The sequence below is a fragment of the Toxorhynchites rutilus genome, chromosome 1 (genome assembly GCF_029784135.1).
Source record: "Toxorhynchites rutilus septentrionalis strain SRP chromosome 1, ASM2978413v1, whole genome shotgun sequence".
Classification (NCBI taxonomy): Eukaryota; Metazoa; Arthropoda; class Insecta; order Diptera; family Culicidae; genus Toxorhynchites; species Toxorhynchites rutilus.
Window position 1 is genome coordinate 72,792,688 of NC_073744.1, and position 27,983 is coordinate 72,820,670.

The following is a 27,983-nucleotide window of genomic DNA, read 5'->3' on the forward strand; positions in this document are numbered from 1 at the left end:
GTGAGATAAGTCTGCAAAAAAAAAAAAGAAAAAAATTGAGAAACATCGTAGAAATCAAATGAAAACTCATTAGCAATAACGTCAATGCGAAAACCATATCCAACAACACTAACGCCAATTATAAGTGACGAACCAGCCAAATGAGTTGAAAGTCACTATAATACAGATAAAAAAAAACACTAACGCCAACGACAAAATCAAAGGTTCACCACCAACATTTGTCTAAACAGTTAATTTATCCAATAATTCATTACTTAGCGTTTAAGTAACATTACCATTAGAAAACTTCGAACAAATGAATATAAACCAACATATTGAAGTTGATGGTCCTTGGTGTAGTCCTACGTATCTTAGGTTATTATTTTATTTTGCCATTGAAATTTTGTGTTCTGTTAACCAATCATAGAATATATGATCGAAAAAGGGAATATAATTCTTACGTTAATGGACTGTTCCAAATGAAATTCCTGAATATATCATATGGTCTCGATATTGATGAACAGTAAAATTTATTGTGGGTTGTTGCTATGAAGGTAAAATTATATAATTTTGCTACACCCTACGTCCGCACACTAATCAGGTAGCAATGAACTGTAACCTTCAAGCTACTCTCACGCATTAAGGTGCCTGTTTAACTAATTTGTTTGTGCAAAGTTAATAGCCAGAATTATTTCCACCTTAATAATAAGATAAAAAGTTATCGAACAACACAGCATCGATCTGTGTTTAAATAATCGTTGTGGTCTGGAAGAAAGCTCAGTTTGCTAGCCATTGGTTAACAGCGAAAGTACTCAGTGGATTTTCAGCAGTGAAACTTCTGTTCGTGCAGTATTGATCTAGGTTGTGGCAAGTAGCGATAGACCCTTTTTTTTTCTACATGTATTAGGAGCATTAGCGGCTATTTCCATATGTGCTACTTTTTAATTTAGTTTCATGATTAAAGATGAAATTCAAGTTTTGAGTGAGTGTGTCAACTGTTGGTCTCTCCAATAACTTTTATACATTTTTTATTAAAAAAAAATCTCAATCGGCCGGCACTGTGGTAAATTGTCCAGCCAAAATACGTAATCATTATTTTTATGGTGTTAAATATAACATAAACAAAGTCGTAGCCATCAGCCAAAGTTTTTACCTGCTCCTGGATTGCTAATGCCAAAGGAGCACTAGATACTGCTGAGTGTATGTAGCTGCTTGTTTGGGCTTGATGTTGTACCAGGAACGGTCGAAAACCCATCCAGGAGCCAAGGATGACCGACTTTTGGATGCCGGTCATTTCTTTCTCCATATTTAGCACCTTTAGAGCTTCCAGTAGTGTCTTAGAGACATTTGCAGTTCCAGAGAACACAAATGAAACAGTTGTTGGAACCTCTAGCATACCACCACGCCTCCCCCCCCCCCTAGATCTTTGAATCCCACTTTGATCCAGTACTGGCATATTTAGTGACCGTGAGCCTGCACATGATTCAGTGGTTCAGTGGAATAGCATGATGGCTCTTCGGTTGCTCTAGTCACTAGAGTCCAGAGGTTGCTCTAGTCACTAGAGGGTGTTTCACTTGGTTTCCTGGATTTTTATTCTTCAGGTGGTTCTCAATTTTCCACCATGAATAGTCAATAGTATTCAAATCCGGTGATTGCAGATTTGTTTTGAGTTGATTGGGACATTATAGAGCAGGCACTCACGCACGATGCGATCAGTGTGCTTCGGGTCATAATCTTGTTTAATCCTGATGAAGGTAGTAATCACGAGGAGGGCCCAATTTCTGCACGAAAGACTGTAGGTTACGTTTCAGGATGTTCAATTAAACCATCTTGTCCATCGCCGAATCGATAAACTCCATTGTTCAAGTTCCAGAAGCCGCCATTGTCCCATATATCAGCTGACTGCCGCCGCCTTGTTTTACTGTGGTAACCAAACGCAGAATCTGGAGCACCGATCCTGGTTTCTTCCACACTATCTATCTTACATCCGATTCAAAGAGATTGGTTATCCACTCATCCGAATAAAGGACCTTGTTCCCGTATTTCTTATATCCATTTACATGTGCCTTAGTAAACTGTAGTCGTTTTTTTCATGTTCACCTTTGAGATAAAAGACTTTTTACAAACAACACGACCTCACAGATTGATCCTGTAAGCTACTCTCCGGACAGTGTCTGCGCTGACAGGTCTTCCAATGGTGCTGGCTACTTCAGTAGTCAATTTAGGAAATTTTTTTTAGGGTTCCTTCGCAATGTTCACCCAATTACCCGTTCATCATCAGGAGACAGGATCCGTTTGCGTCTTCTACTCGGAATATTTGCAATGGTTTCTTCGTATTTCCACTTGTTTATGATTTTCTATACAATGTCGCAATGTTTTTCCTCGAAAAGTCTTACTTATCATCATTGTACGTATAACAATTTCTATTACTTTTCTCTTACTTGCCATTTTGGTAAAAACAAATTTCAAGCAACAACAAAAAACAAATACCAACACTGCCCAAGCAGTGGATTGGTGTTGACTTCACAAACTGATGAAAAAAGCTAGTTTGTTTGAAGAAATTTAATTTGTACACTCCATTTTGTAAAGCTTAGAAAACAGTTTTTTCCAACTTTCAGGAATAAATAATTACCAAAAACTTTTCGCGAAATTTTCTTGAGTGCATAGCTAGTTTAAGGTGAAGGTGGAACGAAGCCATTGTAGTAGTAGATGTAAAACCAGTTTTCATGAGGAATTAGTGTTTGTGAGAAAAAAGCAAAGCACACCGTTTGTTTTGGTTTTGGTACGTAAATAGATCAATTTACTTATCAGACTTATCACTGACACGAGTCTTAGAATACATTTGAAAAAAAAATAACAATTCAATACTGAAGTAAAATGTATGAACGATGTGTTTCGATGACCAATTGCAAAAATAAATAAATATATATATATATATATATATATATATATATATATATATATATATATATATATATATATATATATATATATAGAGGGTGTATTTGCATATGAAGTAAAATTCTGATTATACGCGAGAGTAACATGAGCATATTTATAACACATGTTATATCCGCGCAGAGGGCTTGAAGAAGGGAGGTCGATAGTTGCTCCTGAATTTGGATTTTCAAGCTCATAATGCAAATCTCAAACGTCAAACGTAAACTCTTAAATCATTAAGTGTAATTATTTTATATACAGGGTCTTTCAGATTAAACGCTCACGCAAAAAAAATCGAATAGCTTCTTATAAAAAAAATTTCGCTCCGTCAATGGTAATACTACATTACCCACTTCGACACGATAATATTCGGCTACTCGTTCAGTCTGATCGGGTGGTTTTTAGTGTCAAGATGTACAATTTACAAGAACGTGTATTTTTAGTGAAATCGTATTACTCGAGCAACCGAAGCCTTAATGAAGCTTTGTCCTCTTATGGTAAGAATTTCTATATTTCTCGTCGTCGATTACTTCCTCTAGGGGTACGTGAAGGACCGTTGCTATGTTAATAAGCCACAAAATTTGAAGGAACTTAAAGAAGAAATAACTCGGATTTTCAACAGCATCGAAGTCGTAATGTTAGAGTTGTGCATGAAGAATGCATGAAAAGCTTTATTTTCGTTTCTTAACAATAGAAATCGGTTCACTTTTGTAGAAGTTATTAAAATTTGTTACGTGAGCGTATAATCTGAAAGACTCTGTCGTACCTGTCGATGGCAAATATTCGGTATTAACAAGTTCTTCCGCACAGTAGCTCGATGTTGATAATTTTTCAAACTTGCTCCTTCGTTGATCGTATTTTTTTCACATATTCATGTTGGAGAATTTTAACCCTCCTCTTTATTGGCCGAGGTATTATGATTTAATATAATACTTCTCCGTTTACTACAGAGGCAGTCGTGGCAGAGTTCCGAGCTTTGCAATACAATTTACTTAACCAATGTTAAAGTTGCTTAAACTTACATTATAGACCCATAAAACGTAAAAAGTCACAGGAGGGTTGTGTCCGAGACACGACCGCATAGTTGACGTAGGATTCCGTTAGGCTATCTGTTGATTTTGGATATGTTTGAAAGATTACATTGTTAAACTCTTTGATAATGATTTGGTGGCCCTGAAAAGGGCCGTTTTGTTTGGTTGTTGGGTATTGTTTGTTCATTCCACCAGTGTTTACCGAGCGATGATAACAGAAGGATAGTAAACAGTCGTTGGATGGTGCGTATCAGATAAAAGATGCCGAAGTGGAACGAGATATGATAAAAATCACCCTCTGTGATCCTAGACGAGATGCCTTCTGTATTATGTATGGATGAAATAAAGGAAAAAAAACTCACCAATATAATATAAGATAATTACCAATACCGAACACAATTATCAATTTTTCTCATCAGTGTTTACATGCTACTTTAATATAGAGAAAACATATTTGAAATGGAAAAGGTAATTTTCTTTTAAAATGTTCACTTTCTGAGTGTTTATTCAACCCAATGCGAATTTTAACTGGACTAACAGCACCTAATACAATATGTAGATAATATGGGAAATCACTTTTTCTAATATTTCTTCACTTTTCTAATTTTTCTCGCCGTATAAACTTTCCTTGGGTGAAAATGATCACAACAAAACAGACAGCTTAAACCAAACGACCCGTTCTCGAGCAGGAACACACCTTGGTTCTTATTTATGAAAATTGGAATAAATCGAGTCATTTTAACACAACTGCTACCAAATACAATTTTACACTTACACTTGTGCCCAATTTTTTCACAATACACGATTGATATGAAATTTCATGAAGCAATCAACGTTAAAGTTCCAAATTTAAATTTCATTCGCTAGAATTAATCGTATCACTCAAATTACTTGCAACACAAAAATACCACCAACTTGCATATATTTGCAATGCCGATTTCCCCCAGGCAGCTTGGTTTTGATGTCTCTGTTAGGGACCCGCCGCATGTGTCGTCAATTTCGACCAATCAGAAGTGGGTATTTCCGTTAGGATGGGGGTTAAGATTTTTCAATTGTTCGATAATTTCATGACATATATTATTTTCTTCAATATAAAATATTGTTATTGAGTGCCGGAATCGGTTGACGCAAAAATTTCATCAATCCGTCATGAAATGACTGAGCAATAAGCGTTTGAAATTGGACAATTTTCACGATGTACTCGATTTTAGATTTTCAATTTGTACCCCAATATGTTCCCGAAAGACGTAATCCTAGGTCAAAAATAATAATTGTATTGATATCAACACAATTTTATTTTATTGATTTTCATGACATGGAACGCTATGACTCAAGAATAAAATTTTATTGAATGATTTTTATAGCTGTTTCGAAGATATTGTCTGGCATCAGTGTCGAAAAAATAACGAAATAATAACTTCTTTCACCAATACAAACAAAACCATTGCGGAAAATTGAAAAATGAAAATTTACCATTTAGTGCTCGAGTTCTCCGACGTTTTCCATTATACATTGCGACGGCAAATGAAAATTTGATGTCTAGTTAGTAATCGATTAGAGTTTAATTGATATTACTTGATGGGAAGTATGCGAAAACGATCATTTTCTACACACTGTTTCACAAAATTATTAAATATCAGGCGAAGGGTGAGGTAGGAAGATGAAATAAGTGAGCGCCATTGTGGCAGCTATTTGTGGCTTCGTTCCATCTCCACCTTAATGTGTGTGTTATTGATATGCATCAAAAGAAGAAATATATTCAAAACATTTTGCGACAAATATATGAAGAGTATCGTCAAGTAGCACGTGTACACTCAATTTGGCGATTGACTGTATATATTCTCACAATATATGCCCACATCATTCTATTTCAATGAACATTATCTATGTAATTCCAATTTTTACTCCTTTTCAGAACAAACAGTTGCCAACCGTACAAAATGGCTCCCAACGCCATAATGTTTTTGAGCTTTTGTGTGATAGTTCTCTGTCTAACATGTGCTGCCAACGAGGCCGCGCTCAATGAAATTTCGCCTGCAATGGAACCACAATATGGTATTTCAACCGTTTTAGCGTAAGGGAGTGCCATCTCGATATGGATGATGGAAATATTGAATAAATTTAATAAAGATGAATAGATTTTGACATGTTAACATTCTTTCACAGTAACAGTCTGATCTTCGGTTTGTTAGCATTAACTTTTCTCTTCAATCTCCACAAGTCCAGTGGAGTATTTCCGACGATACGCACACTGAGTTCACAAATCTAATCGATATTATTGACAATGTAACGCATAGTTGAAATGGTACCGAAACGACATTCCACAAACGTAAACAATGACTGTCGAAACTGTCAAAGTTATTCAATAGTTCCATTACCCAGATCGAGATGGCACACCCTACAGGGAAACATTATTTACCACAATAACATGAGTGTATTTCAACTCTTTTTTGTTCTGTACAGACTCTGCATATCATCAAAGGATGGTGGTGGATGAGAGTCCATACCGGTATCACATCAGAACGGACAAGCGCTCAGCTTCAAACTTAGATAAGCGTTCGTCTGGTAAGAATAAACAAAACAAAACTTCTCAATGAAATATTATGAAGACATGTCAAACATGAAGCATATATTTTTTTTAAATTGGCCTAATTGCAATTTCTACATCTTCTATATCATTTCAAAGGCGTTCGTTTGCGTTTGCACCCAACACTGCTCCATAGCGTTAAAAACGGAGTATTCTACCCCACGACATGTTTTTGATTTGACACTCGACAAAAAATTAGAGGAACAGAGTGCGAAGTCGGAATTTTTAGGCGGTTTTTGAAATGGTGTAACTTCGTGAAAAATCTACCCATGAACATGAGATATATCTCATTTTTAAACTACAACTTTCAAGTTTTGGAATATTTTACGAACACATTTTTATATGGATATGTGTAGATGTAGAGAACCAACATAGTGGGAAGAAATAAGAAATCAATTTCCTTCGGTTTTTTTCAAACTTTTTGTAGACTAACACAACACTCCACCACAACTTTTGAAAACTCCAATAAATTCTATACAAGGCTAATTTATTGCTTTGACGAAAAAAAATTATTTGATTTTTTTTTTGTATCGGACGGATTTCAAGTCAGTTCGTCTTGGCAGCACCATCTCAGATAGCAGTGGAACATAGTGGGTGTGAAGATATTGGTCATTTAAGCAACTTCGCATACTTGAAATCTTCGAAAAAGAATTAGACTACTTTTTGAAATGAGCCAAAAAAAATTCCTTATTTTTTACAAAAATTTCCTACTCAAAAACTACAATATAAATAGAATTCAGGTTAAAGGATAGAATGTAGGAAATAGTTTTCATTTTTATAAAAACAAAATAATTTTTTTTTAAAGAAAAATTACACTGATAAAAAATTGAAATTCTTTTTCCTCAAAAAAGTATTTTTCAAAATTTTCAAGAAAAATGGTGTGAGTAGACCTTACAATTTCTAACAAATCACCCATACATCAAAAGATGGGCAATTTTACAGGGAAAAAGTTTTTCTAACAACAACTTTTTCATTGTTTCCTTGAAAAACAATACTATTAATCCTAATTTTGTTCAAAATCAAAATAGCGATACAGCGTATTCGACAAAGTTTTGGATCTCATTCAAGTATGAACTTTTATCGAAGACATTAATATGCTGTATTTTATAGTTTCTGGTATACATGGCATTTTTGTATGGAGATTTCTGAAAAAGTAATGTTTTACTCGTAACATTTTTGTGTGTAAATTCTCACGTTTGACATGTTCTTGACAGGTTTCTATATATAAACAGGTTGCAGAACATGGATATCGCGATAATTTATACATTAAAACGTTATGAGTGCCCCTTTTCAAAAAGTAGTCTAATTCCTTTTCCAAAATCTTAAGTTGCTTAAATGATCAATGCACAATGGTCCACGAGGTGCCTTTAAGTGGAAATTAGCAATTAGAGCTCGATAGTTATTCTCTTGAAAAAACTGTATTCGACAAAGTTGTTGCATATGATAGAGCCCTCATTTTTATGTTGTCAAAAATAGGGTGATCAAAATTGGCGATGAAATAAAAAAACTTTCTTATCTGTATAGATAGATGTGAACATAGTTAAACAGTGTTGTAGCCCGAGTTATTGCAAGCAACTTTGAAGAACAAAGTATTTTACTATCTCTTGTACTAATCGATATAACGCTTTTTTTTCTAAGTTGCGTTAGGATCCCCATGAAAAAAAAACTATTTTTTGCTCCAACTTTTATATTTCAACTTCTACATTCAAACTGTCTTCAAAAGACTTTTAGAGCTAGAAAAAGAGATAGAGATAGAACAAAAGCTCTGTTCCTCAAAGTTGATTTCAATAACTGGGGGTACAACATTGTCGAACTATGTTCATCTATATCTATAAAGATAAGAAAGTTATATTTTTGATTTCACCTCAAATTTTAGTCACCCAATTTTTGACAACATTGAAAAAAGTGCTCCGTCATATACAAAAACTTTGTCGAGAACAGTTTTCGTCTAGAGAAAAAATATCCACAAAGTTTTATTTAGCGCTTTCTATCCAAGTCTTTTTTTATATTAAAAATTCTACATGAAAATGGTCTTCGTACGACTTTTAGGGCTTATCAATACCAACATTTTGCGATGCAGAATTCGTCAATATCTTAATCCTGCTCAAAATTATTGATGGGTTTTTAACCCAAAAACTCATGATTTCAATTTTAATTTATTCAAACACAAAGATAACATAGTTTTGAGAATAACATATTATATAGAGTGAAATTTGCAAGCATTTTTTATGTTTGCCCCAGAAAGAATGACAAACAAATGAAAAGAGCGTATTTGGAAGAAATATCAATAACTTTGAGTGAAGTTGAGATATTGACAAGTTCTGCATCGCAAAATATTTGTATTAGTAAGTTCTAAATGTCTTTCGAAGATAGTTTCTATGTAGAATTGGAAAAAAAAATCAGTGCAAAAAAAACATTTTTTTTTGCATGGGGACCCTAACGTAACTTTGAAAACAGGTGCTAAATCGGTTATTTCAAGATATAGAACTAAACATTATTCTGCAAAGATGTCTCAAATAACTACAATACAATATTGTCGAACTATGTAGATAGAGAATCTATAAAGATAAGAAAGTTATATTCTTTATTTTATCGAAAATTTTGGTCACCATATTTTTGATAACATAAAAATGAGCGCTATATTATATGTGTCAACTTTGTCGAAGACAGTTTTTGTCTAAAGATTAACTGTCGAGCTCTAAATTCTATTTTCCACTTAAATGCATCTTCTGGACCATTGTGCAATGACACCGATCGGGAATAACTGTCAAAGTTATTCAATAGTTCCATCGTCCACATCGCGATGGCACACCCTACAGGGAAACATTATTTACAAATAACATGAGTGTATTACAGACTTTTCATGGCATGAAGGTAAAGATGAAGAGGACCCGATGGGCCTTGATGCGGAGTTGATTCAAACAAGTCCACAACGCTACGGCGTGATCAAGCGTTCAGCGCCAAATTTAAATGAAAGCTTGATTGGTAAGACTTTAAACAAATTAAACTCATCAATGAAATATTATGTGAGAAGACATTATAACTCAATTTTTTTCAATTGTACAGACCATGCATATCATCAAAGAATGGGGGTGGATGAGAGTCCATACCCGTATTACATCAGAACGGGCAAGCGCTCAGTTTCAAACTTAGTTAAACGTTCGGCTGGTAAGAATTAAAAAAAAACTTCTCAATGAAATATTATGAAGACATATCAAACATGGAGAATTTTTTTTTTTAAATTGGCCTATACAATTCTTCTATATAATTTCTATTTGAAAGGCGTTCGCTGGCGTTTGCACACAACACTGCTTAAGAACGTCAAAAACGGGTTTTAAAGCAGTATTCTACTGGGGACGAAAAGTGGATTATAAAGTGCAATACAAAGTGAAAAAGTGAGAGTCCTGTGTCCGAGACAGGACCACATATTTGGCATAGGACTACGCCATGCTATTTTTTAAAATCTCCAAAATATAGTAGCAACGCCGCAATTGCAATCGATCGTTAACAGCAACGGCCGTAGCGTTTACGAGGAGCGCCCACGACTTGTTTTTGATGTGATTATTTTGTTCAACACTCGACAAAAAAATGCGAACAGGGTGCAAAGTCGAAATTTTTAGGCATGAACATGGAATATACCTTATTTTAAAGCTACAACTTTCAAGATTTGGAATATTTCCCGAACACATTTTTATATGGATGTGTGTAGATGTAGTGGACAAACATGTCGGGAAGAAATAAGAAATCCGTTTCTTTCGGTTTTTTTCAAACTTTTTGTAGACTATCACAACACTAACAGATACTTCTGTTTGAATAAAAAATTACTCCTTCTTCTTTAATTCAATGAAAAATGATCTCATCGCAAACCGAAAGGTAGCTTTAACACTCCTATAAATTCTGTACAAGAATAATTTGTTGCTTTGAGGAGGAAAAATTATTCGATTTTTTTTTGCATCGGACGGATTTCATGCCAACTCGTCTTAGCAGCACCATCTCAGATGGCAGTGGAACGTTGTGGGTGTGAAAACATTGGTCATTTAAGCAGCTTTTCATACTTGAAATCTTCGAAAAAGAATTAAACTACTTTTTGAAATGAGCCAAAAATTTTGCAGAACAGGAAAATAGTTTTTTCAACATCAACTTTTTCATGTTTTTTTCAATTACTATTAATGTTTAACTCGTAACATTTATGTAAAACTATAGCGATTTACATGTTATGAAAACTTTTTTCTATTTAGAAACATGTCAAGAACATGTCAAACGCGAGAATTAACGAACAAAAACTATACGAGTAAAGCATTACTTTTTCAAGGGATTTCATACAAAAATGCCATGTATTCCAGAAACTATAGAAGATAGAAAGTTGATATCTACGACAAAAGTATCTAAATAAGATTCTTGGATTTAAACAAAATTAGGATTAGTAGTAATATTTTCGAAGAAAACATGAAAAACTTGGAAAAAAATCCCTATAAAAGGGCGCATTTTTCGATGTATGTTTGACTTGCTGGAAATTGTAAGGGCTATTCACATAACTTTTTTTTGAGAATTTTTCAAAAATACGGTTTTGAAAATAAATTATTTTAATTTTCAAAATAATTTTTTTCAGTGTAATTTTTGTTTAAAAAACAGAAAGTGGGTTATATCTATGGTATAACCGCAAGGGTGACGTAGGACTATCGTTGATTTAGAGATCATTTGTTTGAAGTTGAATCTAAATCCATTCTGAATGAATGAATAAATGAATATTTGGGGGACTTCGAAAACGAGAGCGTTACGTTGGAGGCACAAGGTTTTATGCATCCAATATAGGATATGAAAAACCTTGTTCTGAAGAATTGTCTTCAGAAGCTTTCCTGCTAACTGCACTTGATTGACAAATCACAAAACCAAATGTATGTGGTCGCAGTATTATATGGATAGAAAACATTAAAATAAACTCGCTTGAATGTAATTTTCAATTCCAAGGGGAACTGGCAGATTATTTTCCAGCAACGATTAGATATTTCTACATTTTCCTCGATACTGGAAGCCCGCCAGTAGTTAATACTAACTCGATAACCACCTGTTAATAGCACTTGATTGAAAAATATTTGGTCACAGTGTTACATGGATAGAAAACATTAAAATAAACTCTTTAACATGAATGCATTTTTAAATTCCCAGAGGAACTGGCAGATTATTTTCCAGAAATGATTAGATCTTTCCGGAACTTTCTCGATGCTGAATGGCATCCAAACGGAAAGAATTCTGCGCGTGTATGTGTCGATCCTTAGCCGTCCACCTCCTCCAGCACGTTAGGCAACGATGTTGTCTTGTCGATGTCCTCACGAAAAATGAAAGCGTCTCACCACCAGAATATCGCTTAAGTATGTTTTTTGTATGTGATTGAATCGAGAGAAGGTGTGGTTTACGATGGCAATTTGGAAGACAAACTAGAGGGGAATGAACTCTCTGAGCTCGAAATTTTCGGCGACTGAGCAATAATCGATTGCGTGCGCATACAATATTAGATACGGAAATATCCTACTGATGGGGAAGAATAATCTTCAGAAGCTTTCCTGCTAATTACACTTGGTTGAAAAATTACAAAATCAAATGTATTTGGTCGCTGTGTTATTTGGTTAGAAAACATTAAAATAAACTCTTTCGCATGAATGTATTTTTCAGTTCCCAGGGGAACTGGCAGATTATTTTTCAGCAACGATTGAATCTTTCCGGAATTTTCTCGATGCTGAATGGCACCCAAACGAAGAGTTCCGCGCGTGTATGTGTGTGTGTGGCGGCTGCTCCGATCTCTTCCCGGGGAACCGTTTGTGGCATCACTCTCCTCCTGATGGATTCTCTTCTGGCCTAAGGTGCACAAACAGGCTCTTGGTGACACCGTTCATTCGCGCTTTCATGATAAACGAAGAGCTTCACCACAACAGCGACAACATGCTCCAATTGCTGTTCAATTAGAACTGAGTGGATTTCCGAGCGGCGCGCGCTTATATACCGATTGGTGATTTCAATAGCCTGTTTTGAGAACAATTTTAAGGCTATTGAAACAAGTTTTTGGATCAAAAAGTAACAAGTATATATCGCGTAGACATTTTATCTTTCGAATGAAATGTTTATCATACCATTTCGTTCAGTTGTTTAGGAGCTATTAACGCTCAAAATCTCGGTCTCCGGCGTAACGCTTTCGGTTTCGAAACGATTTTACACCCCGGTATAGAAATGAAAGACGTAGTCCTACGTCAAAATTTTGGTATTTTTTAAGAAAATGTCAACATTTTATCCAAAATTTTGTAGATATTATAGTACTTGAGTTATAAATTTTGGTAAAAGATGAAGAAAATTTTTTGTCCCTTTTCAAAAAGCGGTCTAATTCTTTTTCCAAGATTTCAAGTATGAAAAGTTGCTTGGATGACTAATGTCTTTACACCAAGAACGTTTAATTGCAATCTGAGATTTTGCTGCCAATGCAAAATGGTCAAGGAGATGTATTTAAGTGGAAATTAGCATTTAGAGCTCGACATTCGCTAGTCAAAAACTGTCTCCGACAAAGTTGTTACATATGATAGAGCACTCATTTTTATGTCAAAATCAAAATATCAAAAATAGGGTGACCAAAATTTTCGATGAAAAAAAAACCCAACTTTCTTATCTTTATAGATAGAGGTAATCATAGTTCGATAATGTTGTAGTCCCAGTTATTTGAGATATCTTTGTAGAACTTTTTTTTTCTATCTCTTAAAATAACCGATAGAGCGTCTTTTTTCTAAGTCACTTTAGGGTCACCATGAAAAAAACTGTTTTAGCTCTATCTTTTATATTTCAAATTCTACATACAAACTGTCTTCGGAAGACTTTTAGAACATACTAATACAAACATTTTGCGATACAGAACTTGTCAATATCTCAACTTAACTCAAAGTTATTGATATTTCTTCTCAAAAAATACGGTCTCTTCAATTGTTTGTCATTCTTTCTGGGACAAACATAAACAAAGTTTATTGACGGCATTTTAAAGAGCATATTTCACTCTACATGATGTGTGATTTTCAATACTATGTTATTTTTTGTGTTTGAGTAAATTTAAATTGAAATCATAAGTTTTTGACTATAAAAACATCAATAATGTTAATAGTCTCGCGGGAGTAGTAATCGAGAGTAGACGCTTTTTCGTTTGCTCCTTCCTTAAATGTTTTTCGTGTTCGTTTCTCTATAAGTGGTGGCAAAGCGTTAGTTGTGATTGCAAAGTGTTGTTCCCGAAGTTCTCCGTATCGTTATTTGGAGAAATTTCATAATAATGCCGGTTACAAACGTGCTTTCTATTAGTTAAACTTATAGAAAACGCTAACGATGACGGTGAATTTTTTTTCTCGCTTTGTGTGCCCGATGTCAATGTGTTTTTTTTTTCTGGAGAGCGTGTTAGCTTTAATTTTTTTTCTCCCGGGTGTGTTTTTAAACTCACCTTCTTCGCGTGTGATACACTCGTTATGCTTGCTCGTTAAGGCACAGAGCCTGAGATATGCTCTGAGAATGCTCTATTTGGCGAGAATAGCTTCTCTCGTTTCTACCGCTGTTACTACAATAACGGGAATATGGACATCAACCAACGCGTAGTTTGAGTTTGACTGCGTACCGATGTGAAAATATCACCATGAACCTCGGTAGAATTGCAAACATCATTATTTGGCAGCAACCCATGCTAAGTTCTTTAATTATATAATTCATTAAGTCATTAACTTATCATTGTTTCATTCTGGGGTTAAAGACTACGCGCATTGAATAATATTCCATTATTGGTTTGCTGGTCCGATTGGTTTGAGAGGAGTTCTCTCGGTTACCTTCTCAGGTTTCCTACAGGGCGAGCGAGAAATTATTGTTACAGGTTTTCCTTGTCAGGATACCTAAAGACCTCTGCCGCGTGTTGAGATATGAATTCGCGTTTTTAGAATCACATCACTTACCGCAGTGGATCTTGATTTTTCTTAACCATTCCCACTATAACTGGGGCTGTAACATTGTCGAACTATGTTTATCTCTATCTATAAAGATAAGAAAGTTAGATTTTTTATTTCATCGACAATTTTGGTCACCCTATTTTTGATAACATAAAAATGAGCGCTCTATCATACGTAACAACTTTGTTAAAGACAGTTTTTGTCTAAAAAAACAAATATCTCCCACAAAGTTGTTTTTCGCACTTTCTATCTAAGTTGCATTAGCGTAACCACGTTTTTTTGCTTTAAGTTTTATATTTCAAATTCTACATCAAAACTGTCTTAGTACAACTTTTAGAGCTTATCAATACCAACATTTTGTGATGCAGAACTTGTCAATATCTTAAACTTACTCAAAGTTAACGATGTTTTTTACCCAAAAACTCACGGTTTCAATTTTAATTTACTCAAACACAAAAACTAACATAGTTTTGAAAATCACATATTATATAGAGTGAAATTTGCATGCATTTTTTATGTTTGCCCCAGAAAGAATGACAAAAAAAAATTAAAAGAGCACGTTTTTTGGGGAAAAATATCACTAACTTTGATTGAAGTTGATATATTGACAATTTCTGTATCGCAAAATGTGTGTATTAGTATGTTCTAAAAGTCTTCCGAAGACAGTTTGTATATAGAATTTGAAATACAAAAGTAAGAGCAAAAAACAGTTTTTTTCATGGTGACCCTAACGTAATTTAGAAAAAAAGTGGCTATATCGGTTATTTCAAGAGATGGAAAAAACTTTGTTCTACAAAGATATCTCAAATAATTGGGACTAAAACATTGTTAATTTATGATTACCTCTATCTATAAAGATAAGATAGTTAGGTTTTTCATTTCATCGACAATTTTGGTCACCTTATTTTTGATAACATAAAAATGAGCACTCTATCATATTGGGTTGGGGAAAAAGAAATGTTTGATGCTTTATTTAACATACTTAAAATTATCCAATTTAAGTCAAATATGCACCGTTTTGTTCGCAAACTTGTTGCCATTTAGAAGGCAGCTTCACTATCCCCCCCCCTTATAAAACCCCCCCTCTTTATTTGCAAAACACTCAGACGGCCAGTTTACGCAAGCCTCTTTTGAGGCCAACTTAGTATCACCAAGAGTGTTTTGCATGGACTGGAAGAGATGATAATCACTTGGAGCCAGGTCCGGACTATACGGTGGGTGCAATAGGACATCCCATCCGAGCTCCCGTAGCTTCTGGCGGGTCATCGAAGAAGTGTGAGGCAGAGCGTTGTACTGGTGGAAAACAACACCATTCCTATTGATCATTTCTGGCCGCTTCTGGTCAATCGCCGGCTTCAAACGGTCAAGCTGCTCACAGTAGAGAACCGAGTTGAGGGTCTGGCCATAGTTGAGCAGCTCATAGTGAATGATTCCCTTCCAATCCCACCAAACACACAGCAAAACCTTCCTGGCTGTCAATCCAGGCTTGGCGATGGTTTGGACCGGCTCACCGCGCTTCGATCACGACTTTTTTCGCTTTAGGTTGTCGTACGTGATCCACTTTTCATCACCTGTCACCATCTTCTTCAAAAATGGGTCGAGTTCGTTCTGTTTCAGCAACGCATCGGAGGCGTTGATTCGGTCTAAAAGATTTTTTTGCGTCAACTCGTGTGGCACACATACATTCAGCTTTTTGGGAATCCAATCTACTGCAAATGGTTCCAAACGGTTTTATGGTCTATACCCAGTTCCTGGCCAATCGAGCGAGTGCTCACATGCCGGTCTACTTGGATGATTTCAACGATTTTATCGGTTTCCACGACAATTAGCCTACCAGTACGGGGTGTATCTTCGACAGCCACGACACCAGAACGAAATCGATCAAACCAACGCTGTGCTGAGCGAAACGTTACAGTATCAGATCCTTAAACTACACGAATTTTTTTGGCCGCCTTCGTTGCAGTTTTACCTCGCAGGTAGTAAAAACGTAAAATATGGCGAATTTCTTGCTTGGTGGACTCCATCTTTGACGCGCTATAACTTGAGACTGAAAAGGACAATCACAACACTGTCAAAACGACACTTGTAGCACAGATTGTCGTCTTCAAATAGCCGTATAGTATGTCCCGATGCGATAAGTACAACACAAGATATGTTTAATTGTTGCCATATATTGACAATATACGACATTTCTTTTTCCCCATTTTTTCCGATTTTTCATAGTTCGGAGTAAATTAGAGGAACACTTCATCGCAATCTGTACCAAATCTAAAAAATGCTGTGCGTCCCCTCCAAATGAACGATTCGTAACTTTCGTTTTTATGCGTTGTAGGAGTTTAGAGGATACGCTAACTTTGCATTGCAAAATTATAGTTGGTTTTCTAAAACACTATAAATAAACGTGTTTTAGAACCTTTTTTAAAAATCGGTGCAAAAAACAATTTTTTTTTCGTCTGAGAAACTTTGTACAGAATTTATTGGAGTTTTCAAAACAACCTTTCGGTTTGCGATGAAATCATTTTTTATTGAATTATTCATCATTCAAGACAAAGGAGTAGTTTTTCATTCGAAGCAGATTTTTTTCTGTATGGAACATAAACGTTCTAGGAACCAAATGAAAGCACAAATAGTTTGAAAACAAAGGAAGAAATAGATTTTTTATTTCTTCCCGATATGTTTGTCCACTACATTTACACACCTCCGTATAAAAATATGACCGTAAACTATTTCAAAACTTGAAACAAAATAAAGTGTATCCAATTTTCATGCGTTGATTTTCACGAAGTTACAGCACTTCAGAAACCTCCTGAAAATTCCGACTACGACCTCTGTTCCTTTAGTTTTTTTTCGAGTATATTATGAAGATTTTGAACTACTTGAACAAACCCTATTAGAAGATCAATTAAAGGAAGGCCCTGGGATTGAGCCCACGGTCGTTCGCTTGATAAGCGAAAGCGAAACCATTGTGGCGCATGACTGATCACTGATCATTTCGTCCTATTGGAATATTTTAAAGTTATTTGTCCTATTTAAATTTATATCGACAACCTGTTTTTGAGAAAGTATGCTTCAAAATGAACATGGTGCGATTAGTGAATAAAGCATAACTATCATTAAAAACCCGAAGTAATTTCGAATATCTGAACAAAAACCGCAAAGTCTACGATCTCTAAGTAGTTTGAGTGTATTACAGAAATGTATCAGCAATATCCAACACGGAAACCGTCGTTGAGGTTAAGATGGAAAAAACCAATGGGTGAGTTTCCCCTTGAATGCAGAAATCAAAACATATCAATGACTCACTCCCTTTTTTTCTGTACAGATAATTCAGACGAGGAAATGATGGGGGTGGATGGAACTCTAACAGACCGCAAGCGTTCAACTTCAAACTTTGATAAACGTTCGGCTGGTAAGAATTAAAACAATATCAAAACTTCTCAATGAAATATTATGAATACATGTCAAACAAGAAGCATTTGTTTTTTAATAGGCCTAATCGAAATTTCTACATCTTACAATTTTATACAATTTCTATTTCTACGGCGTTTGTTTGCGTTCGACCGCAACACTGCTCCAAAACTTCAAAAAACGGAAGGGGGTTTTGAAGTAGTATTCTACTGGGGACGAAAAATAGATTTTAAAGCGCAATATAAAGTGAAAAAGTTTGGTTTGAGCAAGACGAGTTATCTAAAAGATAATTTTTTTTTCTCAAAATTGAATTTTGTTTTTGTGTTTAGCAAACACAATAAAACGCACTGATTTTATTTACAGATATAAGTTCAAAAAAATGCAATGTCAAAAGGCAAGCCAATACTCAATCATGTCGGCCACAGAGCCGATACGGTCCCGATGATCAATGGTCTCATCATCAATTACACGACAACGCTCGATGCGCTGGTCGTTAAAACTTATTTGGAAACACATTATCATTAAAACATGCATAATTATCATCAAAAATTCGATGTAATTTCGAAAAACTGAAAAAACTGCAAAGTTTATGATCTCTAAGTAATTTGAGTGTATTACAGAAATGTATCAGCAATATCCAACACGGAAACCGTCGTTGAGGTTAAGATGGAAAAAACCGATGGGTGAGTTTCCTCTTGAATGCAAAAATCAAAACATATCAATGACTCACTCCCTTTTTTCTGTACAGCTGATTCAGACGAGGAAATGATGGGGGTGGATAAACGTTCGGCTGGTAAGAATTAAAAAAATATCAAAACTTCTCAATGAAATATTATGAATACATGTCAAACAAAAAGCATTTGTTTTTTAAGGGAGTATTCTAGTGTAGAGACACGAATTTCGGACGTTTTCACGAGCTCCGTAACAATAAAACAAAGAATACTTTTAGTTTCCATTATATCATTATTTGTTCATCTATCTTTTAACAATAAAACAAAAATTGAACGGAGAAAAAATATTCATAACTAGAATAGTTAAGAGCTGATAAAGTGAGAGGGGTCAAAAAAAAGTTGTGCCATGGCGTACACGATTCCAGCCCTTCTGGTTATCTGAAACATAAAAAAACGAACAGATTCTGAATTAGTAAAGATACCGCTATCGCATGAACCTCAAACAAGTCAAAAACATCTTTTTTTTTGACAAAATGGCGGCCGTTTGAAAAAACAGAATGCGGTTTAAAGCGTTTTTTCTTACGTTTCCCGTTTTTTTAAATAGTAAAACTTAAAAAATATAATATTTCAGATGTTCATGCGATAGCGAAATGCCTGCAGATTGTTCGCAGAATTCGATATGAATAGGTTCAGTAGAACTTGAGATATACGCCAGTTTGAAAAAACTAGTTTCGAGAAAAACGCGTTTGAAGTTCATTGTTATGGCCACACTAGATTAGATACCGCATCACTAAAATTTTGGATATGTCCTTTCTAGAGTATATTCTTGATTGCCTAAATTACAAAAATTTGAAGGAAAAAAAATTGATTTTTTTCAAATTTCTAGACTAGAATACTGCCTTAATAGGCCTAATCGAAATTTCTACATCTTACAATTTTATACAATTTCTATTTCTACGACGTTCGAACAACACTGCTCCAAAACTTCAAATAACGGAAGGGGGTTTTGAAGTACTAGTATTCTACTGGAGACGAAAAGTAGATTTTAAAGCGCAATATAAAGCGAAAAAGTTAGAGTGCTGTGTCCGAGACAGGACCATATATTTGGCGCAGGACTACTTTATGCTATGCGAACGATTCGTAACTTTCGTTTTTGATACGTTTGTGGGAATGGCGAATGCAGGGAGTGATGATACTCACACATATACTTACGCATTCCCACACAACAGAAGTGAAAAATTTTCAGCAATGAAATTCATTCAAACTCATGAAAACGAAAGTTACGAATCGTTCCTTCGGACGGAAGAATTTATTGGAGTTTTCAAAACTACGTTTCGGTTCGAAGTGAGATCATTATTTATTAAATTATTCATCATCAAAGACGAAGTGGTAGGAACCGTTGTGGCTATGGAGACGCTCACTGATTTTTTTAAACATTTTTTTCATATCATAGAGGCTTCAAACATGAATGCTCATTTGCCTCTAACCTACGGCTTACTGTTATTGTTACGGTGTCTGATTTTCTAGTCCGTGTTAGAGAAAGGCAAAATGGTTTACAAATGTAGTGGAGGTGGGCGTAAAACGGGCATGTTAAGAAGAACTCCAATTATATCTTTGGAAACTTATGTTTCCCCAAAGTTTGATGCAGTTTCTTGCGATTCAATATACTGTTTTTCTACCTAATTGGTCAAATATTTTACAAAAAAGTGTTTTTCAATGTTTTTTACTGAAAGTAAAACAGACCGAAAAGTACAACATTTCTTCGTTGAGGGTAATATGGACACATAGTGGGGGTAATATGGACAGGTGTGTAATATATGAAACGTAGAGGTTTATCGATCGCGAGAGGAATAATTTTATTCAACTCATCACAAATGTCCGTTAAATGATGAAAAAATCGAATTAATCCACCTAGAAGTGTTATCGTGCATTTCAGCAGTATAAACGGACAGACCCTCAACTATTTTGCTTTTGGTTCCAGTCAGCTTCTAAACAGTCCACATTTGGCGATTTGATTTCCATTTATAGACGCAGGGCATTCCTTAGGAATAGATTAAACAGACTTTTCACAGTCTATCTCACTCCCACTGGCAATTGTGTGTTTCACCCCATGAGTACAATTATTTCAATAATTTAAATTTTCCACTCAAAAATGAATTTACTTTTCCGTACATACCTAATATCGCTTCTCTGTTAACTCACAAACCGAAATATAGCCATCAGCGAATTGAATTTAGATATTAAACCACTCAGAACGCTTAATATCGAAGCAGCTAAAATTACATCCACACGTGGAATCATGTATGATTTTCGGTTTTTGTTTCCCTTTTCCACTTTTGATTAGTATTCATTGCAATAGGGTAGCTTAACTATTGTAGAATAACATGTAGAAGGGTGTTTGTGCACCCGTGGCCGAGTAGTTAGCGTCTCACATTATCATGCCGGGTGTTCGGGTTCGATTCCCGTTCTGGTCGGGGGATTTTTCGTCCTAGAAATTTCCTTCGACTTGCACTGTGGTCACGCGTATTCTAGAGCTTGGCCCTCGGAATACATTCAAGGCGTATTATTTGGCTTAAGAAATCTCAACTAAGTATTAATAAATGACGCTAGTTAATACATACGTTGATACGGCAAAAGCTCCATAGGGAACGTTAACTCCATTCAAGAAGAAGAAGAAGGTGTTCTCATTAACAGAAATTTAAAATGTAACTATTCAAATCAACCAGCTGTCTATTTTACCCCCACTGTCCGTATTACCCGCGATTCCCGTATGTGAAATCAGAAGCTCTCATTTTAACGCAATTTAACCAATCAACTGTTGCAAATTTTATATATTTTAATAGATTGTTAGGGAGAGCTTGAATCAAATGGTGCAAAAATCCCGTAAATTCATAAAGCTATCACTAAACAATAATCTCAACGTTGGATAGTTTTTCGTGAAGCGTCCGATTTTTAGCTTTTAAATTTGTACCCTCAATGTGTTCCCGAAATCAATCAACATCGTTGGTTAGGCCACACATGCATGGTTCGGAGCACATATGGTGGAATTAGCTCGACGTTGTACATATTATGAACTGTTTAAATCAGATGAAATAATCACAAATACCTCACCATCGAAATAACATATGCGTTTGAGTTGAAGAAAAAGACCGCAATGTGAGCAAAGACACGATAAGGTGATTGCTCTTGATGCTCTAGTCGTTAAAACATACCAGATATCACCTCTTGTGATCAGTGTTGCCACACGTACAGATTTATCTGGAAAGGTACAGATTTTTTCGTTATTTTTGGTACAGATTTTGTACGTTACAAAGTACAGATTTTCGTCAAAAAGTACAGATTGGTACAGATTTTTTCCGCGGGTTAAATTTCTTACATTTGAACAAAGCTACATTTTAGGTACATGATTACTTTTACGCCACAGTATCGTTTGGTGCGGCAGCTCGAAACTTTTAGCATACGATAATATGCAATTTAGATTCAAAAAAACTATATATAAGCATCATCAAACGCACGAATGAAATGTGAATGTTGTAGTGAATAAATGAGTATTTTTTATGCTAACAAAATGGATTTTTCTCTACAACGAATATTTTCGATGGTACAGATTTTTGGAAGAAAAAGTACAGATGAGTGAGATTTTCAATCCCTCTGGTACAGATTAAAATATGGCAACACTGCTTGTGATCACCATTTGTTTTGATCGATAACGCATGACCTACCTGATCGCTTCGCCTTTTGGAATTTTTCTTTAAAGTTATTTGACCTATTTCAATTTATATCGACAACCTTTTTTCGTGAAAGTTTGCTTCAGAATGAGCACGGTGTAGTCAGTGAATAATGCTTAATTAAAATTAATAACCCGATGTTGTTTCGATAATCTGAAAACCCCGCAAAGTGTACAATCTCTAATTAATTTGAGTGTATTACAGAAATGTATCAGCAATATCCAACACGGAAACCGTCGTTGAGGTTAAGATGGAAAAAACCAATGGGTGAGTTTCCTCTTGAATGCGTTATGGAAGAAGACATGATTGACTCACTTTCCTTTTCCTGTACAGACCAATCGGACGATGAAACGATAGAGGTGGATAAACGTTCGGCTGGTAAGAATTAAAAGAATATATCAAATCTTCTCAATGAAATATTATGGAGACATTTCAAATAAGAAGCATTTGTTTTTAAATGGCTCAATTGCAATTTCTACATCTTCTATACAATTTCTACTTCTACAGCGTTTGTTTGCGTTCGCTTGCAATATAAAGTGAAAAGGTTACAGTGCTGTGTCCGAGACAGGATCGTATATCTGGCGTAGAACGACTTTATGCTATGCGTACCCTCCAAATAAACCATTCGTAATTTTCATTTTTATGCGTTTGTGTTTTCGCTAGACAACGCTTTACCGTCTCTACGGACCTCAAGTTGCGACCGATCACCAGTAGGTCGTGGAAATACGACACCAGAATCACCTGATCGTCGCCAGAGCCTCTCACGCAAAGTCACGGGACACTGGAACACCTTTTAAATCCAATCTTCTCGACGAACGAATGAAACCTTGGATTCCATGCTCTCATTGTATCGATTTCCTCCGTCGGCCTCGTTCTGCTTTACTTTGAAGATCCATTTGCACGGTATCGGGACACGACCTTGGGGTAGCTTGACTAACGTCCACGTATCGTTTGGCCTGAGGGAATCGATCTCTTCACGGATGGCCACCTCCCATTTCTCCCAATCACATCTTTTCTTCATCTCAACTAACGATGTCGACTGATTCTCTACAAAACATGTGACATTCAGCGCGAATCCTGTATAATCCATCTCGTACTCGCGATGCCACTCAGGTGCCTTCTTTTTTCGTTCCGTTTTCTGCTCCGCTGCTGCTGGTTTCGGTGTAATCGGTTCCTGCTCCGGTTCTTCGCGAAGTGTTTTATCGACACAGCTGTCGAAAATATCTACTTCAACGCCCTGGTCCGAATCACCATCCGTCTCATCAGAAATGATTGCATCTTCATCCTCGCTTTCACTCGCCTTCGATGAAGGCCACATCTCGTGCCACGAAGATCTCCTTGTGCTCCCAGACACGGTAACTCCTGAATGAATATCCCAAAAATAAGCCTCTTCAAAACTTTGTGAGTGTAGGGGACGTTCCACTCGATTTGGTTCCCCCTCTGCTTGCAGAAACTCTGGAACTCTCGACAATAGTATTCTCCGCCATTGTCACAGCGGAACCGTGATATGCGCTTCCCAAATTTTGCACTCACATACGCCTCGTACTTCTTGAAACGATCGGTCACTTGATCTTTCGAGTTCATTAAGTGCACTATCATGAAACGTGTAAAGTCATCTAAGAAGGTTACGAAAAACTTTTCACCTTCAATGCCCACCGGCATCGCGCGCGGAAAAGGGCTTATGGGTCTGTTTGCCTAAGAGGCACGGTTTGCAAAAGAATTCACTGCTAATCACTACTACCCTTCTTCGCACTCATGTTGGAGACCATTTCATTGTCGATCAGCACTTTCAAGTTCTTCACACTCAAATGCCCGTAACGACGATACCAGAGTTCAAGCTCTTCGGGTACACTACCGGACGAATAAAACACCGGCTCAGTTGATTCTTCACGAAATAAGTCTAGTTTGTAGAACTTACCACGACGCTCACTGACGGCTATCACATCCTACTCTCGTTCGATTGTCACGACACCACCGGCAAACACAACTTTCTGACCAGCAAGCTCCATCTTCCGAACCAACAGTAGATCCACACGCGCTTCCATAATGTAAAGGACGTTCTTCAGTGTGATGGGAATCGATTTTCCATTCAAAACGACAAACAGACTCTCCTTCCTTAGCAACGGAGATTTGCATCGGCTTCTTCATTGGGACCAACTTCTTGAACAACATCCGATTATTCGTGAGATGCTCAGATGAACCAGAGTCGACTATCCAGCTCATCTCTTCCATTTTCGGAAAAAATACACTACGATGACCATTCACAAAGCACACACCTTTTTCATATTTTTCTAGAAGCGCACTCGATTTCGTCGATTCCTTCTTCTTATTCTTCTCCGAGCAGTCAACGAATTTGTGTCCTTCACGACCACAGCCTTTACACCTCCACTTGTTATTCTTCTTCTTTTATTTCTTTGTACCACCATCTGCGCCATCTGTCTTCGCTTTTCCGCATCCGCCACCGACATCACCAAGCAATCGACAATTCACGAATTTTAACGACATATTCTCCAGGGCGGTAACAACTGCTGCAAAAGTCGGTCCCAAAGTAAGCAACAGATAGCACACGATGTCAATGTCCTCGCACTTCGCACCGTTCGACTTGTACTCCTGGACAATCCGATTGAATGTCAGGAAGTGATCCTGTAAACTACAACCATCGTACCGCAGTGTGAGGAGCTATCTGTAGGTGGAGACGAGTAGCACTGCTTTTCCGCTCGAAATTTTCTTCCATAACCTGCCATATAGTTCTCGGGGCTTCAACATGCTGTCACTGATCCGAGAAATGAGAGATTTGCATTTTTTGTATCCTGAATGGCTGGAGCTTCGCCTTCCTTCACCACCAGCTCTTCAACTTCCACTGCTTCCCGCTCGACGTTCCTCCAAGTGTTCCTCCAAGAGCGCCAACATCTGGTACTCCCATTTTGGAAAATTCGACCAGTCTAACAGTGGGACTCGTGTCGTTTCTCCTTCCTTTTCCATTTCGATACGTGAAAAAACTCTCTTCTTACCGGTAACCGCGATCACTGGACCCATAACCTAATGAGAAATGACGGGCAGTGATACCGAGATTGATTTGAGTTGATTGATTGAGAGTCACGACGATTTACTAGAAACGTATTTTATTTAAATCTTTAACAAAGCGATCTGTTGTTTCCATAACGTAAACCTGAACGATTGATTCACACGCGGTTGCCATGCGTTCGCTCGTTGACAGCTCGATTGCTGGTGGATTCGGCCGGTTGGTCGATACGATAGGGTTCGGAAGTTGCTACACTAAACAGTTTTTCATTCAAACACAAATATCTCTGTATATAAATGTCCTTTCATGAACGTTCTAGGATCCAAATGAAAGCTGGTTGATTGTACCTATTATGGACTGTTTAAACCATCACAAATACCTTTTCTTCTCGAATGGCGTTAACGTTTCCTGAGGAACTTTTGCCGTCTCAACGTATGCATTCACTAGCGTCATTTATAAACACTTAGTTGAGATTCCTTAAGCCAAATAACACGTCTTGAATTTATTCCGAGGGGCAAGTTCTAGAATACGCGTGACCACAGTCCAAGTCGAAAGAAATTTGTTTGAAGGTGTACGATCTTTAAGTAATTTGAGTGTATTACAGAAATGTATCAGCAGTATCCAACACGGAAACCGTCGCTGAGGTTAAGATGGAAAAAACCAATGGGTGAGTTTCCTCTTGAATGCAACAATCAAAACTTATCAATGACTGACTCTCTTTTTTTCTGTACAGATAATTCAGACGAGGAATTGATGGGGGTGGATGGAACTCTAACAGACCGCAAGCGTTCAACTTCAAACTTAGACAAACGTTCGGCTGGTAAGAATTTAAAAAAAAATTGGAGGTTGTGTCCAAGACACGTAGAACTACGCTGTTATTTTGTTCAAGTCGCTTGTTAATAACTTCGGATATTATTTGAGAATGCTGCGAGATTTTAGAAATTACTGTTTAGTAGAATGGTTTGGTCGTCCTGAAATTGTTTTTTTTTTATTGTAGAATCAGTTGACGATAGTTGATAGATGATTCATTCTTGCCCTCGCAGAACAATACACAAGCTGATCGTATGTCGCAATTTGTTTCATGTCAATGCATTGAAAATTTATCTCGAAAGCTATTCCGGTGCCCTTTGCGATTATATACTTGTTGCACCAGCACCATTATTCCACATCTCATAACTACATTAATCTTTCTTCAGCATCGAATGAAAACAGCAACAATAGCAATACTTGCAAGTATCAAAACTCATGCTACATGCTACTTAGTATTGTCTCAGTGGAATCGCACCTCAGGACATCGTTCGTACAACGAAAACCAACCAGCCCCAAATAAGCATGACATTCACTATAGTTTAGTTTGATATTGCTCAAATAATTATGTGGCGCACAACATTAACGTCTGTTTCGCCATAGCGTCAGTTCGGTGCATTGATGCAATGTCAAAGGCACCAACGAAGCCCTTATGATTTTGGTCTCCCTCTTTGTTTATATTTATTATCGCGGCTCCATAATTTGCACCACCAAACCATCGTCTATCATAGCATCAAAATATTAGGTGAATGTTGCATCGCGACAGGGTCAATGCACACGGGAGCAGATACAAAAGGGGTTATATATCGATGGCTTGAAGCAACTAAATATACACTCACCTATCTCCGCTTTGCGTATTTCTCAACTGAAGCCCTATCTATTAATATTTCCGGTCTCGATAAGCTTAGCTGTCATCCTTGGTGAAGATGGTTTTGCTACTGTCAAGCGAAACCAAATCAACAAAATTTCTGAACAATTATTTTCTTGATGATTGTGTAGTTCACAACCTTAATCAATAACTATTGAAATGCATTCCAAGTGATTTGACCTAATTCAATTTCAGACTCACGGGAAGATATTGATGAAGACTATTTTATTAGACACCGGATTGATATTTAAGGTGAGCTTTTTCTGACAGCAGAACAAACAAAACGAACTATGTAAAATTAACGTGATAATAACAAAAATAGCGGAGTACACTTATTTATGTCATTTTACACAATTCAAATTGCTGCATTAAATCGCCCATTTTAAATGCATTCTACTGAAAAATGTTAACGAGATAATGCAAACTATCTAATCGAAAGTAATTTGTTGCAGGACACAAAACTGTTCCCCCAGCATGTTGGTTGCAGTCGGGATAACGGTTTTTGGGTAAGTTTTCATAATTTTTTTTACCAAGATTAATGAAATTTGAGTAGCAGTATGAAAAACTGAAGAATAAACGATATTCTGAGTTGTAAACTGTTTTATCATTGCAGCTCCACCGATCATGTTCAATGATAGTTCAACAGCCTACAGATATTCAGAGCACGAAAAACAGGATACCTTAGTATTGCAATACCACCAATACACCAACTATGATGACAAATGAGTCCATATATGACCACATTAAACGATTGTTAATTTGCGCACAAATAATATGTTCAAATATTTTGTCGAATATAAAAAACATCAATCCGCTTCTATTGCTCACGATAACTGATTCAGACAGGACCCTGTGCAACTCTAGTGAAGTAAAATATTCAATTTTGATCTTTGTTTTTCAATTATTATCATAGAGCACACTTACATCACAATCGAAGTACTTGTTTCTATCAGAATGGAAATAAATAAGAAATATGAAAATTATTTT

General features: G+C 36.3%; 1 protein-coding gene across 5 annotated transcripts; it reads left to right on the forward strand.

Annotated features, from left to right (window-relative positions):
- Nucleotides 1-715: 715 nt before the first annotated feature.
- Nucleotides 716-27,979, forward strand: LOC129763004 (uncharacterized). 5 transcript variants are annotated; one of them, XM_055761701.1, is made up of 14 exons: nucleotides 716-840; nucleotides 5,866-6,005; nucleotides 6,414-6,515; nucleotides 17,686-17,748; nucleotides 17,815-17,901; nucleotides 18,521-18,583; nucleotides 18,649-18,693; nucleotides 22,504-22,566; nucleotides 22,633-22,677; nucleotides 25,926-25,988; nucleotides 26,055-26,141; nucleotides 27,192-27,248; nucleotides 27,449-27,502; nucleotides 27,610-27,979. In XM_055761701.1, exons 2-12 carry the CDS (start codon nucleotides 5,891-5,893, stop codon nucleotides 27,245-27,247), a joined length of 789 nt encoding a protein of 262 aa, XP_055617676.1. In that variant the 5' UTR covers nucleotides 716-840; nucleotides 5,866-5,890; the 3' UTR covers nucleotide 27,248; nucleotides 27,449-27,502; nucleotides 27,610-27,979. The 5 variants fall into 5 exon arrangements, with proteins under 5 accessions (XP_055617676.1, XP_055617680.1, XP_055617679.1 ...); XM_055761702.1 differs by having other exon boundaries at nucleotides 733-846; XM_055761705.1 differs by lacking the exons at nucleotides 22,633-22,677; nucleotides 25,926-25,988.
- Nucleotides 27,980-27,983: the final 4 nt, after the last annotated feature.